The sequence below is a fragment of the Leucoraja erinacea genome, chromosome 28 (genome assembly GCF_028641065.1).
Source record: "Leucoraja erinacea ecotype New England chromosome 28, Leri_hhj_1, whole genome shotgun sequence".
In the NCBI taxonomy this organism is placed as follows: Eukaryota; Metazoa; Chordata; class Chondrichthyes; order Rajiformes; family Rajidae; genus Leucoraja; species Leucoraja erinaceus.
Window position 1 is genome coordinate 31937786 of NC_073404.1, and position 13925 is coordinate 31951710.

The following is a 13925-nucleotide window of genomic DNA, read 5'->3' on the forward strand; positions in this document are numbered from 1 at the left end:
CGTTGAAGACTGAGTAAGAGGCTATAGTTTGGCTGGGGTCTCAAAGGGGGAAGAAAGTGCACTATCAGACCCCTTGAGTCTGAACTCCTAAGAGTACACGGGAACACTGTTGTCCTTCATCCAAAGTGATCTGGTTCCTGCCAAGATCTTTCAGAACAGACAACGCAAGGTAAGACAATTTTTTGGATTGTTGACTCAGACCAAGTAGGCTGTCTGTAGTATTAAGCCGATATTGAGCTGAATAATGGTATAGGCTCTGGATTGAGTAAGTTAGTCTGAAGTATTAAGCCGACATATTGGGCCAGTAATGGGATAGGCTCGGGATAAGAGGAATGTGGGAGCTTCGGTACAGCATATGTGTTATTTGGATCCAGGGAAAACGTTGCATAGATTGCACAATGAATATATTAAAAAATAGATTATGGTTGGCCAACATAATATTAAAGAATTGGTATGTAAAAATGGAAACCTAAGCAAAATACCCCCCGGAGACCCCTAGTCTGACAAAGCGACTTTGTTTACAGAGAGAGGGGGGGATAAGGAACAAATTTGGGGAGAGAAACAAATGGAAACAGTGTAGAATACCTCCCCCATGGCCTGGCCACCTGGTCGGTCAATAACAGCAGGAGCTAATACACTCAGATCCTGTGAAGAGGAAGGGGTTCCAATACGTCTACAGGGAAGGGTACCCCCAGAAGAAGGAAGAACTGAAGGAAGATGAGGGAGATGACTTAAGGCAGTAGAGGAAGAGCAGTGATAAACAACACAGAGCACCAGGACAGGGAAACAGCAGATAAATAAGAAGATTGCTAATATAAAGCAGGATGTTGAGCTGGTGGATATCAAGACACTGTACCGTAACTACTCCGCTAGAATCGCTGGTGGCTATCGAGACACTGTACCGTAACTACCCCGCTAGAATCGCTGGTGGCTATCGAGACACTGTACCGTAACTACCCCGCTGAATCGCTGGTGGATATCGAGACACTGTACCGTAACTACCCTGCAAGAATCGCTGGTGGATATCGAGACACTGTACCGTAACTACTCCGCTAGAATCGCTGGTGGATATCGAGACACTGTACCGTAACTACCCCGCTAGAATCGCTGGTGGATATCGAGACACTGTACCGTAACTACTCCGCTAGAATCGCTGGTGGATATCGAGACACTGTACCATAACTACCCCGCTAGAATCGAGCTGCTCACTTTTGAATCGCTGGTGGATATCGAGACACTGTACCATAACTACCCCGCTAGAATCGAGCTGCTCACTTTTGCCCCAAGAACTTTAACATTTTGCAGCCAACAGTTGGTACAGTTTAAAACAAGTTTGAAACAAAAGACTCTGACCTGTTTGAAAAAAAGTCAGAGCTCGTCTCCCTGGTGGAGAGAGAGAGGGGAAAGTCTGAGTAATTGGGCAAGTGTGAGGTGTGACAAGACCCTGTTTGACAGGGAACCGGACCAATCCCATTTTCTGGGCTTGGTTAATTTCTACCGGCAGTGGATACAGTGGTGTTTCAGTCAGGGTACAACAGCAATTCTCTCTTACGCCCCTGTCCCACTTAGGAGACCTAAACAGCAATCCTCTGGTGACCTTGCCCGCCACCCAAGGTTTCCATGAGGTCACCGGAGGATTCGGTCACTCTCCCTAATGTTTGAAAATGGTTTCTACGTGGTCGAGGTTTCATCTAGGTTGCTGCTATTTTCTCATCATGTTTAAAACCGGCCTCGACTAAAAATAGATTGCCGTTTTGAAAATCGATAATTTTTTTGTCGCAGTTCTAGTCAAAACCGGTTTTCTTCATAGTCGAGGAAGGTTTTCAACACATGCGTGGGAGGTGGTAGGAGGTTGCAGGTCATCTCGACCTTGATTTTTTTTTGGGTGGCGGGCAAGGTCACCAGAGGTTGCTGTTTAGGTCTCCTAAGTGGGACAGGGGCTAAACTCTTTCACTCCAATAAGAAGACTTTTGCAACTTAAAAACAGCGCCAGCTACTGCACCAGCTACTGCATGCCTTAACCCTCCCAGTCCAACTACAAGTGGCCACTACCAAGTCTCCCGCTGACATTATTGCCCACACAACAGATTACGAATTCTGCACATTGGTCCCCACAGAACCAGAGATTCTAGTAGACATTCTAGGAGAGATTCTAGGAGACAGCGGTATCGGAAGCCGCGGTCTCCAGTTAGGAAGCGGCCGCTCCAGGTGTCCCAAGCCGCTGAGAGGATTCTCCCGACGCCGGAGCACCATTACCCGGCAAGAACGGCCTGGAACATCGGGCCTCCGTAAAGGCAACTGTGAGGCCTCAATAGGCCCGACTATCGGTGGACATGGGATGGGGACTGGACACTGGGAACCATTGTGGGGGGATGTTTTTATGTTTAAATTTTGTTATTACTGTTATGTTTGTATTTTTTCTTTATGTGCTGCATTGGCAAGAAGCATTTCACTTCACTACACCTAGGTGTATGTGACCAATAAAATAACCTTTGAACCTTTGAACATAACAGCTCTTTCAGACAATTAATTATGTTGTGAGGATTGTTGAGAATTGTAAAGAAACAGCAACAATGTGCTTCAATTTGGTTTCTGTGTAAAATGTAAATCAAATGCATTTGCGACAATTGAAATTCATTTTAGCAAGGATAATAAAGTGGGATTCAGGAGGAGCTGAAAAATGTCTTCCTGCAACTTTCATATTAAATTTGTATTGAAAAGGAGGGAAGAGAATGTGGAAAGTAACTTACACTTTGAAGCTTTTAATGAAATGACCTGTGTTCAAGAAAGAGAGTCCAGAGTGTGTTTTGGGTTGAGACCGTTCTTCTGTATGCGGTGTATTTAAGTATGAACATTTTGGTGAATGGCTGGCTGACAAATTTTCCTCTGGTACAGTCTGAGGAAGGGTTTCGGCCCGAAACGTTGCCTATTTCCTTCGCTCCATAGATGCTGCTGCACCCGCTGAGTTTCTCCAGCATTTTTGTCTACCTTCGATTTTTATATGAATCTCGTCTATATCATAGTTTTTTTTAAATTAAATTTAAGAAGTAAATAGCTTCTGTTTTATAATTCTCTAAAGCTAGCTTGGTCAAGGTTAGCAACAAAGCAGTGCCTTTGTCTATTAAAATCTGATATTAAAATGTAAATTTCTAATTTTTGTGTGTTTCAAAGTTTAAGAGTTTTACATGATTTCCTTGAGGAGTACATAACTGTGTTTTACTCTGGAGTGGGAATGTTATTGCTTTAACGTGTGTGAATATCTGAGATTTAGCATATTGCATGAGGTGTGGAAATGTGTGAGTGAATGGCACAGAAAGAGGGTGTAGAGTGAGTTTAAAGACTGTTACTTGTTTGTGGAATGTTGAATTCATCATATAATTAAGGAAATAGGAAGTCATTGCTCATTTTGCTTACTCATTTACGTGATAAATCTTGGTAGAATCTCATGTGTTAAAAGGTAGTGTCTCTTTAAGAAGTTGCAGCTGTATTGGCGTTGAGCCTGGGACAAAGTTATTTTCTTATTCTTTGCTCTTTGGAAATGTATTGGTTATCTATGTGGAAATTAACTGTGTACTCTCTGTCTTCTCGACTTTTATTAAACAGGGGATGTGGCTCAGCAAAGAGACTGTTCATTTTCTTCGCCACATAACCTGGCGTGAGGATTGGTGACCTTGTGGTATTTTAAGTTGATTTCTTCCTATTTGTTACTTTTTGAATTGAATTGAGATCTGAATTACACACTGGCCATGTGAGATTCAACATAAGGTGTTGGATGAGAATTGGGAATCATTTTTAAATTGTTTTTTCTTTATAGTGACCTATTTTTAAAGGGTCTGCCTTGTAAGTAGTTTAAGAGTTTAAGTAAAGCCTTGACTGAGACTGGACAGGAACTTAGTGTGAATTAATTACATATACACAGCAATTGACCAGACCTTGTTAGTCTTACAGAAACCACTGAACCAGAGAAACGCAGAAACCACTATCAGCTGAATCCATAACGGTGAATCCTGACAACCAGAAGATCACAAACAAAATAATTGGTAACTGGAAAAAGGAAGTATGAACTTGGAGTCCTCCTGCAAGACTGGAGGTTAAAGCAAGCCATACACACAAATAAAACAGGCCAGTATTTACAGTATCTTGTTAAAACCAGCCATGAACATAAGTGAACGCACTACACGGAATTATATACGTGCCTCCCTAATCCCGGATACTTGCAGCGAGTCTCCCCCTGGTTGAATAAACTTGAACAATAAACAGTGATTTGTTCTTTGGGGTCCCAGGATTAGGAATAAAACCAAAGGGATCGATTTGAAATGAGAGACAACTCTGAGTCACATTTAGTCTAACTGCTCGACCTCCAGCAACAGAAGTAGGGAAAATGATAAATGGCTGAAGGACAAACAGACAATTCATGTTTTAAAGTTGCCAATGACACAGAGGAAAGATCACATGGGTCAGAAAGGAATTGGACACTATGAAAAGCAACAGCTGCCTACTGAGGATCTGCCTACTATGGCTCTGGTCCATAGAAACATAGAAAATAGGTGTAGGAGTAGGCCATTCGGCCCTTCGAGCCTGCACCATTCGCCATTCACTATGATCATGGCTGATCATCCAACTCAGTATCCCGTACCTGCCTTCTCTCCATACCCTCTGATCCTTTTAGCCACAAGGGCCACATCTAACTCCCTCTTAAATATAGCCAATGAACTAGCCTCAACTACCTTCTGCGGCAGAGAATTCCAGAGACTCACCACTCTCTGTGTGAAAAATGTTTTTCTCATCTCGGTCCTAAAAGACTTTCCCCCTTATCCTTAAACTGTGACCCCTTGTTCTGGACCCCCCAACATCGGGAACAATCTTCCTGCACCTAGCCTGTCCAACCCCTTAAGAATTTTGTAAGTTTCTATAAGATCCCCCCTCAATCTTCGAATTTCTAGCGAGTACAAGCTACTACCTCACAGCGCCAGAGACACGGGTTCAATCCTGACCATGGGTACTGTCTGTACGGAGTTTGTACCTTCTCCCCGTGACCTGCCTGGGTTTTCTCCAGATCTTCGATTTCCTCCCACACTCCAAGGATACACAGGTTTGTAGGTTAATTGAATTGGTATAAATGTAAATTATCCCTAGTGTGTGTGTGTAGGATAGTGTTAGTGTGCGGGGATAGCTGGTCGGCGCGGACTCGATTTGTCAAAGGACCTATTTCCGTGCTCTTTCCAATAGCTGACACACGCATCATTGCCCAAACCGCTGTCTCCAGTGCTGTGAAGCTCTATGGCCACATCTGTAGGAAGGAACTGCAGATGCTGGTTTAAACCAAAGATCAACACAAAATGCTGGAGTAACACAGTGGGTCAGGCAGCATCTCTGGAGAGAAGGAATGGGTGATGTTTCAGGTCGAGACCCTTCTACAGACACAGTTGCTTCAGGAGGGTCTCTGAATGTCACTGTCATGAGACAACATTTGTGTTCATTAACAGAGGGAGCTGCAAAGGCCGGGTATATGCACTCATCATCCTGAGCTGCACCAATGCTATTTACTTCATGTGAATGAAATATTGACCACCAAACAAAGCTGGAGCCGTATTCACCAGGCACTTAAGTCACAGCAGGGCAGTGGAACCTGGTGATAGTGGAGTGCAGGAGTGGAGATAGAGGGTAGAGGGAAAGATGATGATAAACATTGCTCCTGGCACCAGGCTGATGCCTTTGTTAGCACAGCAACTGCTTTTAGCATGCATTCACTAGCACACATGTCTGCACTGCTGCATGTTGGGCCAGTGTCTACACTGCTGCATGTTGGGTCAGTGTCTGCATTGCTGCATGTTGGGTCAGTGTCTGCACTGCTGCATGTTGGGCCAGTGTCCGCATTGCTGCATGTTGGGCCAGTGTCTGCACTGCTGCATGTTGGGCCAGTGTCTGCACTGCTGCATGTTGGGTCAGTGTCTGCACTGCTGCATGTTGGGTCAGTGTCTGCACTGCTGCATGTTGGGTCAGTGTCTGCACTGCTGCATGTTGGGCATGTGTCTGCACTGCTGCAAGTTGAGCCAGTGTCTGCACTGCTGCATGTTGGGTCAGTGTCTGCATTGCTGCATGTTGGGTCAGTGTCTGCACTGCTGCATGTTGGGTCAGTGTCTGCACTGCTGCATGTTGGGTCAGTGTCTGCACTGCTGCATGTTGGGCCAGTGTCTGCACTGCTGCATGTTGGGCCAGTGTCTGCACTGCTGCATGTTGGGCCAGTGTCTGCATTGCTGCATGTTGGGCCAGTGTCTGCACTGCTGCATGTTGGGCCAGTGTCTGCACTGCTGCATGTTGGGTCAGTGTCTGCATTGCTGCATGTTGGGTCAGTGTCTGCACTGCTGCATGTTGGGTCAGTGTCTGCACTGCTGCATGTTGGGTCAGTGTCTGCACTGCTGCATGTTGGGCATGTGTCTGCACTGCTGCATGTTGAGCTGTCTGCACTGCTGCATGTTGGGCCAGTGTCTGCACTGCTGCATGTTGGGCCAGTGTCTGCACTGCTGCATGTTGGGTCAGTGTCTGCATTGCTGCATGTTGGGTCAGTGCCTGCACTGCTGCATGTTGGACCAGTGCCTGCACTGCTGCATGTTGGGCCAGTGTCTGCACTGCTGCATGTTGGGTCAGTGTCTGCACTGCTGCATGTTGGGTCAGTGCCTGCACTGCTGCATGTTGGACCAGTGCCTGCACTGCTGCATGTTGGGCCAGTGTCTGCACTGCTGCATGTTGGGTCAGTGTCTGCACTGCTGCATGTTGGGCATGTGTCTGCACTGCTGCATGTTGGACCAGTGCCTGCACTGCTGCAAGTTGAGTGCATTTAATGTAATAGTTTATTTTGGAGAACCTATAGGGCGGCAAGCTCATGCAGTTCACCATTTCAGACAGAATGAGTCACAAACTAAACTCACCATTGTCCCCTCGTCCCCATGCAAACACTTCCCGGTCATTGGTTGCCGCCAGGACGTGTGACGCTCCACATGAAACCTGGGCGATCTCAAAGCCTAACAACGCCTCCACGATTTTCGGCTGCGAGATGGAGGGCGAGAGATTGGCAGAAATATAGCAGTGAGGGAAATTAGCTGCTAAATATGATATCATTGACATCAATACAAACTTGAGTTGTGGATACAGGTGAGATGCAGGAAGACTGGCGGGTGGCAAATGTTGTGCCTCTATTTAGGAATGACTGCAGGAAAATGCTGAGAACTACAGGCCAGTGGATTTAACATCTGTGGGCAGAATCTTACTACAGAGTATTCTGAGGGATAGGTTATACAGGCATTTGGATGGGCAAGGGCTGATTAGAGACAGTCCGTATGGTTTTGTACGTGGGAGGTTGTGTCTCACAAATCTGAGTTATTTAAAGACGTGATCAAAAAGGTCGATGAAGGCAGAGCTGTAGATGTTGTGTACATGGATTTCAGCAAAGCATTCAACAACATTCTGTATGGTCGGCTGCTCTGGAAGGTTAGAGTGCACGGGATCCAAGGAGAGATATCCGAATGGATAGAAAATTGGCTTAATGGAAGGAAGCAGAGGGTGATGGTGGAAAGTTGCTTCTCGTATTGGATGCCTGTGACTAGTGGTGTGCCTCAGGGTACAGCGCTGGGCCCGTTACTGTTTGTCATCTACATCATGATTTGGATGAGAACGTACAAGGCATGATTAGTAAATTTGCAGATGACACTACAGTGGGTGGTTTTGCAGATAGTGACGTGTTGGGAGATCATTGTACAGTGGGAACATCCCTGACTAGTCCGAAATACCAGAGAACAACTACACAGCACCATCCCATGTATTCAGGTAAGGGGGAAGTCATGAGTCAAGAATAACAGTTTTAATGATGAGAGGCGTGGAAGAGATTTGCACTCACCTGTGTGACATCATTAAAGGTCCCGTGACCCAGGCAACCGTTGCTACCGTTTCCAAAGGACATTATTATCCCTCTGTCTGAAATAAATTGAAATAAAAGTATTAATTGAAAAGTATGTCAGAAATATTTGGAGTAGTCAGGGCCTCTTCAGCTTATTTCATTGTAGACTTTGATGCAAAGCAGTAATTTACCTTTGCATTCACATTTCTATGCTTTTGATTTGAATGTATGTATGTATGTATGTATGTATGTATGTATGTATGTATGTATGTATGTATGCATTCATGCATGTATGTGTATATGCACGCATGCATGTATGTATGCATGTATGTTTGCATGTATGTATGTATGCATGTATGTATGTATGTATGTGTGTATGGTTGCATGTATATTCATGCATGTATATATGCATATATGTATGTATGCATGTGTGTATGCATGTGTGTATGTATGTATGTATGTTGTATGTATGCATGTATGTATGTATGCATGTATGTATGTATGCATGTGTGTATGCATGTATGTATGTATGCATGTGTGTATGTATGCATGTGTGTATGTATGTATGTATGTATGTATGTATGTATGTATGCATGCATGCATGCATGGTTGCATGTATGTATGTAATTAGTGCACAGGGTTGACTATTTGCAAAAAGAAGAGGAAAATCCCTACTTCAGACATAAGATAAAATCTTTTCAACTGAGAAAAAAATTGCTGGAATAATTCAGCGGGTCAGGCAGCATCTGTGGAGAACATGGATAGGTGACGTCTCAGGTCAGGACCCTTCTTTAGACTCAAACAGTGTGGGAGATGATGACCTGGTATTTGTCTTTGATGGTCAATGTGTCTCCCTCTCCCCAACTCTCAGTCTGAAGAAGGGTCTCGACCCAAAATGCTACCCATTCCTTCTCTCCAGAGATGCTGCCTGTCCCGCTGAGTTACTCCAGCTTTTTGTGTCTAACTTCGGCATAAACCAGCATCTGCAGTTCCTTCCTACACAAAGCCTTGTTCAGACCCAGTCGACAATCGCCACATTCCGAATGTGGAACTACACACACAGATTTACGATGAAACAGCAGTTCCAACTGTGTGATTGTACTGTGACCTCCAGGAGCTTTAAGTTTAATTAAACATTGGATTTTCACTAGTTTAGTTTCCGATATTTCATGTTTCCAAACAGATTCCAATCAAGTGAAGCTTATTCAAGCTGCTAGATGAATTATGGATACACTTTGCTGAATCTGCTTATCGCAGATGAATCAGTGGACCTTATCATTTTTACTGCCATTTAGCCAACAGAACATCACAAAGTATTGATGCAACGACAGATGTATGGAGTCTAGACATTGCGCGCAGGCGTAGCGAGGCATCGGGAGATGTACCTGTAAGACACACTGTGAACAGGTCTCCACAAGAAACATGCTTGATTGCCACCCCAGACTGCCCCTCCAGAAACCTGGAGATGAACTGTGGCTGGACCTGCTCCGTGCAGCCAGGGAGAGACACATCGCCTGCTCCTCCAGGAAAAGCCTGCAAATGGAAAATCAGCAGTCAGGCTGGTCAATCTTTCACCTGTGCAGATGAAACCCCTTCAGTATGGTAGCAGCAGTAGCAGCACAAATTATACTCCCTGGAGATGGATAGGGCCATGAAACTGTGAGGCCAATACTGGCGAATAACAGTAAACCACCTTTACCTTCTGCACAGCACCAGGTTAATTCAGGCACTCGGTCACGGTTCCCTGGGGACGTCCTTGGCTCCCAGCATGGACCTGGTCCCCAGTAGATACCTGGTCCCCAGTAGATACCTGGCCCCCAGTAGAGACCCGACTCCCCAGCAGAGATCTGGTCCCCAGTAGATACCTGGCCCCCAGCAGATACCTGGTCCCCAATAGATACCTGGCCCCCAGTATATACCTGGTCCCCAGTAGATACCTGGCCCCCAGTAGAGTCCTGGTCCCCAGTAGATACCTGGCCCCCAGCAGAGACCTGGTGCCCAGTAGAGACCCGACTCCCAGCAGAGATCTGGTCCCCAGCATAACCCGGTCCCTAGCAGAAAACTGGTCCCAGCAGAGACCTGGCTCCCCGCAGAGACCTGGTTCCCAGCATAACCCGTTTCCCAGCATAACCCGGTCCCCAGCAGAGACCCGATCCCCAGCAGAGACCTGGTCCCCAGCAGAGACCCGGTCCCCAGCAGAGACCCGGTCCCCAGCAGAGACCCGCATAACCCGGTCCCCAGCAGAGATCTGGTCCCCAGCAGAGACCCGATCCCCAGCAGAGACCTGGTCCCCAGCAGAGACCTGGTCCACCAGTCTGAAGAAGAGTCTGAACTCGGAACATCACCCATTCCTTCTCTTCAGAGATGCTGCATGACCCGCTGAGTTACTCCAGCACTTTGTGTCTATCTTTGGTATAAAGCAGCACCTGTAGCTACTTTGGGGCAAAGAAATATCTGCTTCATTTCACATCTCTCTTACAACTTGCACGCACATCTCCTTGTGCTCACCTCCCACATGATAAGTCGACCTGACTGGGTCACTCCGGCCTTCTGTGTTCGGCCGGCAGAGACCTGCACGACCTCAGTGTTCAGCATTGGGAGCCGGAGAGGTGAGGCAATTCCACTCCCCCACGTGTAGACGATGGAAAGGGGAGGAGGTACTTCAGCTTTACTGGGGTTTGCCAGCAGCCCACCTACAGCACATTGTACAAGAACGGTTATCATCAGGACATTAGTGATAGGAGCAGAATTAGCCCATTCTTCAAAACTTCAGCGAGTGCAGGCCCATTCCTCTCTCCGCAGATGTTGCCTGACCCACTGAGTTACTCCAGCACTCTGTGAAACGTCACCTATCCATGTTCTCCACAGATGCTGCCTGACCTGCTGAATTACTCCAGCACTTTGTGTCTATCTTCATAGAAACATAGACATAGAAAATAGGTGCAGGAGGCCATTCGGCCCTTCGAGCCAGCACCGCCATTCATTGTGATCATGGCTGATCGTCCCAAATCAATAACCCGTGCCTGCCTTCTCCCCATTTCCCTCGATTCCACCAGCCCCTAGAACTCTATCTAACTCTCTCTTAAATCTATCCAGTGATTTGGCCTCCACTGCCCTCCGTGACAGGGAATTCCATAAATTCACAACTCTTTGAGAAAAAGTTTTTTCTCACCTCAGTCTTAAATTAAGGATAACGAGGGATAAAATAGGATAACGAGGGATAAAATTGGTCCATTAGAGAGTCAGAGTGGACAACTATCTGCAGAGCCAAAAGAGATGGGGGAGATATTGAACAGTTTCTTTTCTTCGGTATTCACCAAGGAGAAGGATATTGAATTATGTGAGGTATGGGAAACAAGTAGAGTAGCTATGGAAACTATGAGGATCAAAGAAGAGGAAGTACTGACACTTTTGAGAAATATATCCAGGTCCGGACAGGATATTCCCTAGGACATTGAGGGAAGTTAGTGTAGAAATAGCAGGGGCTATGGCAGAAATATTTCAAATGTCATTAGAAACGGGAATAGTGCCGGAGGATTGGCGTACTGCGCATGTTGTTCCATTGTTTAAAAAGGGGTCTAAGAGTAAACCTAGCAATTATAGACCTGTTAGTTTGACGTCAGTGGCGGGCAAATTAATGGAAAGAATACTTAGAGATAATATATATAAGCATCTGGATAAACAGGGTCTGATTAGGAACAGTCAACATGGATTTGTGCCTGGAAGGTCTTGTTTAACTAATCTTCTTGAATTTTTTGAAGATGTTACACGGGAAATTGATGAGGGTAACGCAGTGGATGTTGTGTATATGGACTTCAGTAAGGCCTTTGACAAGGTTCCTCATGGAAGGTTGGTTAAGAAGGTTCAATGGTTGGGTATTAATGGTGGAGTAGCAAGATGGATTCAACAGTGGCTGAATGGGAGATGCCAGAGAGTAATGGTGGATGGTTGTTTGTCAGGTTGGAGGCCAGTGACGAGTGGGGTGCCACAGGGATCTGTGTTGGGTCCACTGTTGTTTGTCATGTACATCAATGATCTGGATGATGGTGTGGTAAATTGGATTAGTAAGTATGCAGATGATACTAAGATAGGTGGGGTTGCGGATAATGAAGTAGAGTTTCAAAGTCTACAGAGAGATTTATGCCAGTTGGAAGAGTGGGCTGAAAGATGGCAGATGGAGTTTAATGCTGATAAGTGTGAGGTGCTACATCTTGGCAGGACAAATCAAAATAGGACGTACATGGTAAATGGTAGGGAATTGAAGAATGTAGGTGAACAGAGGGATCTGGGAATAACTGTGCACAGTTCCCTGAAAGTGGAATCTCATGTAGATAGGGTGGTAAAGAAAGCTTTTGGTGTGCTGGCCTTTATAAATCATAGCATTGAGTATAGAAGTTGGGATGTAATGTTAAAATAGAATGTTGCCTGGGTTTCAGCAATTCTGGAGTATGGTGAACAAGTTAGGTCGCCTAATTATTGTTTGGATGCCAACAGAATAGAGAGAGTACAGGGGGGAATGTTGCCTGAGCGCAGAAGGTTAAGGGGGGACTTGATAGAGGTTTTTAAAATGATGAGAGGGATAGACAGAGTTGACGTGGAAAAGCTTTTCCCACTGAGAGTAGGGAAGATTCAAACAAGGGGACATGACATGAGAATTAAGGGACTGAAGTTTAGGGGTAACATGAAGGGGAACTTCTTTACTCAGAGAGTGGTAGCTGTGTGGAATGAGCTTCCAGTGAAGGTGGTGGAGGCAGGTTCGTTTTTATCATTTAAAAATAAATTGGATAGTTATATGGATGGGAAGGGAATGGAGGGTTATGGTCTGAGCGCAGGTATATGGGACTAGGGGAGATTATGTGTTCGGCACGGACTAGAAGGGTCGAAATGGCCTGTTTCCGTGCTGTAATTGTTATATGGTTATATGGTTAAATGGCCACCCCTTTATTCTAAGACAGTGACCCCCCTGGTTCTTGACACGCCCAACATTGGGAACATTTTTCCTGCATCTAGCTTGTCCAGTCCTTTTATAATTTTATATGTTTCTATAAGATCCCCCCTCGTCGTTCTAAACTCCAGTGAATACGAGCCTAGTCTTTTCAATCTTTCCTCATATGACAGTCCCGCCATCCCGGGGATCAATCTCGTGAACCTACGCTGCACTGCCTCAATCACAAGGATGTCCTTCCTAAAATTAGGAGACCAAAACTGTACTCAGTACTCCAGATGTGGTCTCAACAGAGCCCTATACAACTGCAGAAGAACCTCTCTACTCCTATACTGATATCCTTTTGTTATGAAGTATCCGCTTGTTTCGATGTAAAGAAGCATCTGCAGTTCCTTCTTACTATTCGTTGCATCTGACTATCCAAGAGACATCAACAACAATCCCCATGGGGGCTGGTTCCCAGACTAAATGGCCCAACATTTTATCTTTTCTGCAGCTTCAATGATTCCCTAATATTTTGACCACTAGTAATGTGCCCCATCTTTAAAGTTCAGTAGCCAAGTACTGGGTTTCATTGGCATTTGCTGTCATTTAAAGTCTACTGCTCCAGTAAATAAGTACAACATTCATTTAACTGTCAGGAAACAGAGGAATTGGCAAATTTTCATGCACCAAATGTGGATGATATCTTTTGGGATCAAGAATAACGGACTGAGTGTAAATTCTTTTAGAGGAGTAAAAGAAGAGGTAGATTTTCCAAGCATTACTTTGAACAAAGTTTCTTTCCATTAAGGATGACAATCACTTCCAAGCCCCAGGACACATCTAGATGTTTTCCTTCTCTCCCTGTGACTGCTGCCAATACTGCCCCAACTCCATGTGATCATACAGAGGTCGATAACAATTATAGAATTAAGATGAAGCCATTTAAATATTAAATATCTGCATGAATTGGCAGCAACACTTCCTCCTTAATAACCATCAGTACGGGAGCTCCTCAAGGGTGTGTGCTGAGCCCCCTGCTCTATTCACTCTATACTCACGACAGTTCAAACTCCATCTTCCAGTTTGCTGATGATACCACCA

At 45.3% G+C, this 13925-nt stretch overlaps 1 protein-coding gene across 2 annotated transcripts in view; it reads right to left on the bottom strand.

Moving 5' to 3' along the window:
* The window catches only part of nek8 (NIMA-related kinase 8), a 45375-nt gene that overhangs the window by 18098 nt on the left and 13352 nt on the right, over nt 1-13925 (bottom strand). For both annotated transcript variants that reach the window (XM_055658192.1, XM_055658191.1), the window contains exons 7-10: nt 10403-10587; nt 9280-9427; nt 7895-7971; nt 6930-7047 (exon numbers count right to left, since the gene is read on the bottom strand). In XM_055658192.1, coding sequence (XP_055514167.1) covers nt 6930-7047; nt 7895-7971; nt 9280-9427; nt 10403-10587 — 528 coding nt within the window. The remainder of the gene's footprint in view (nt 1-6929; nt 7048-7894; nt 7972-9279; nt 9428-10402; nt 10588-13925) is intronic.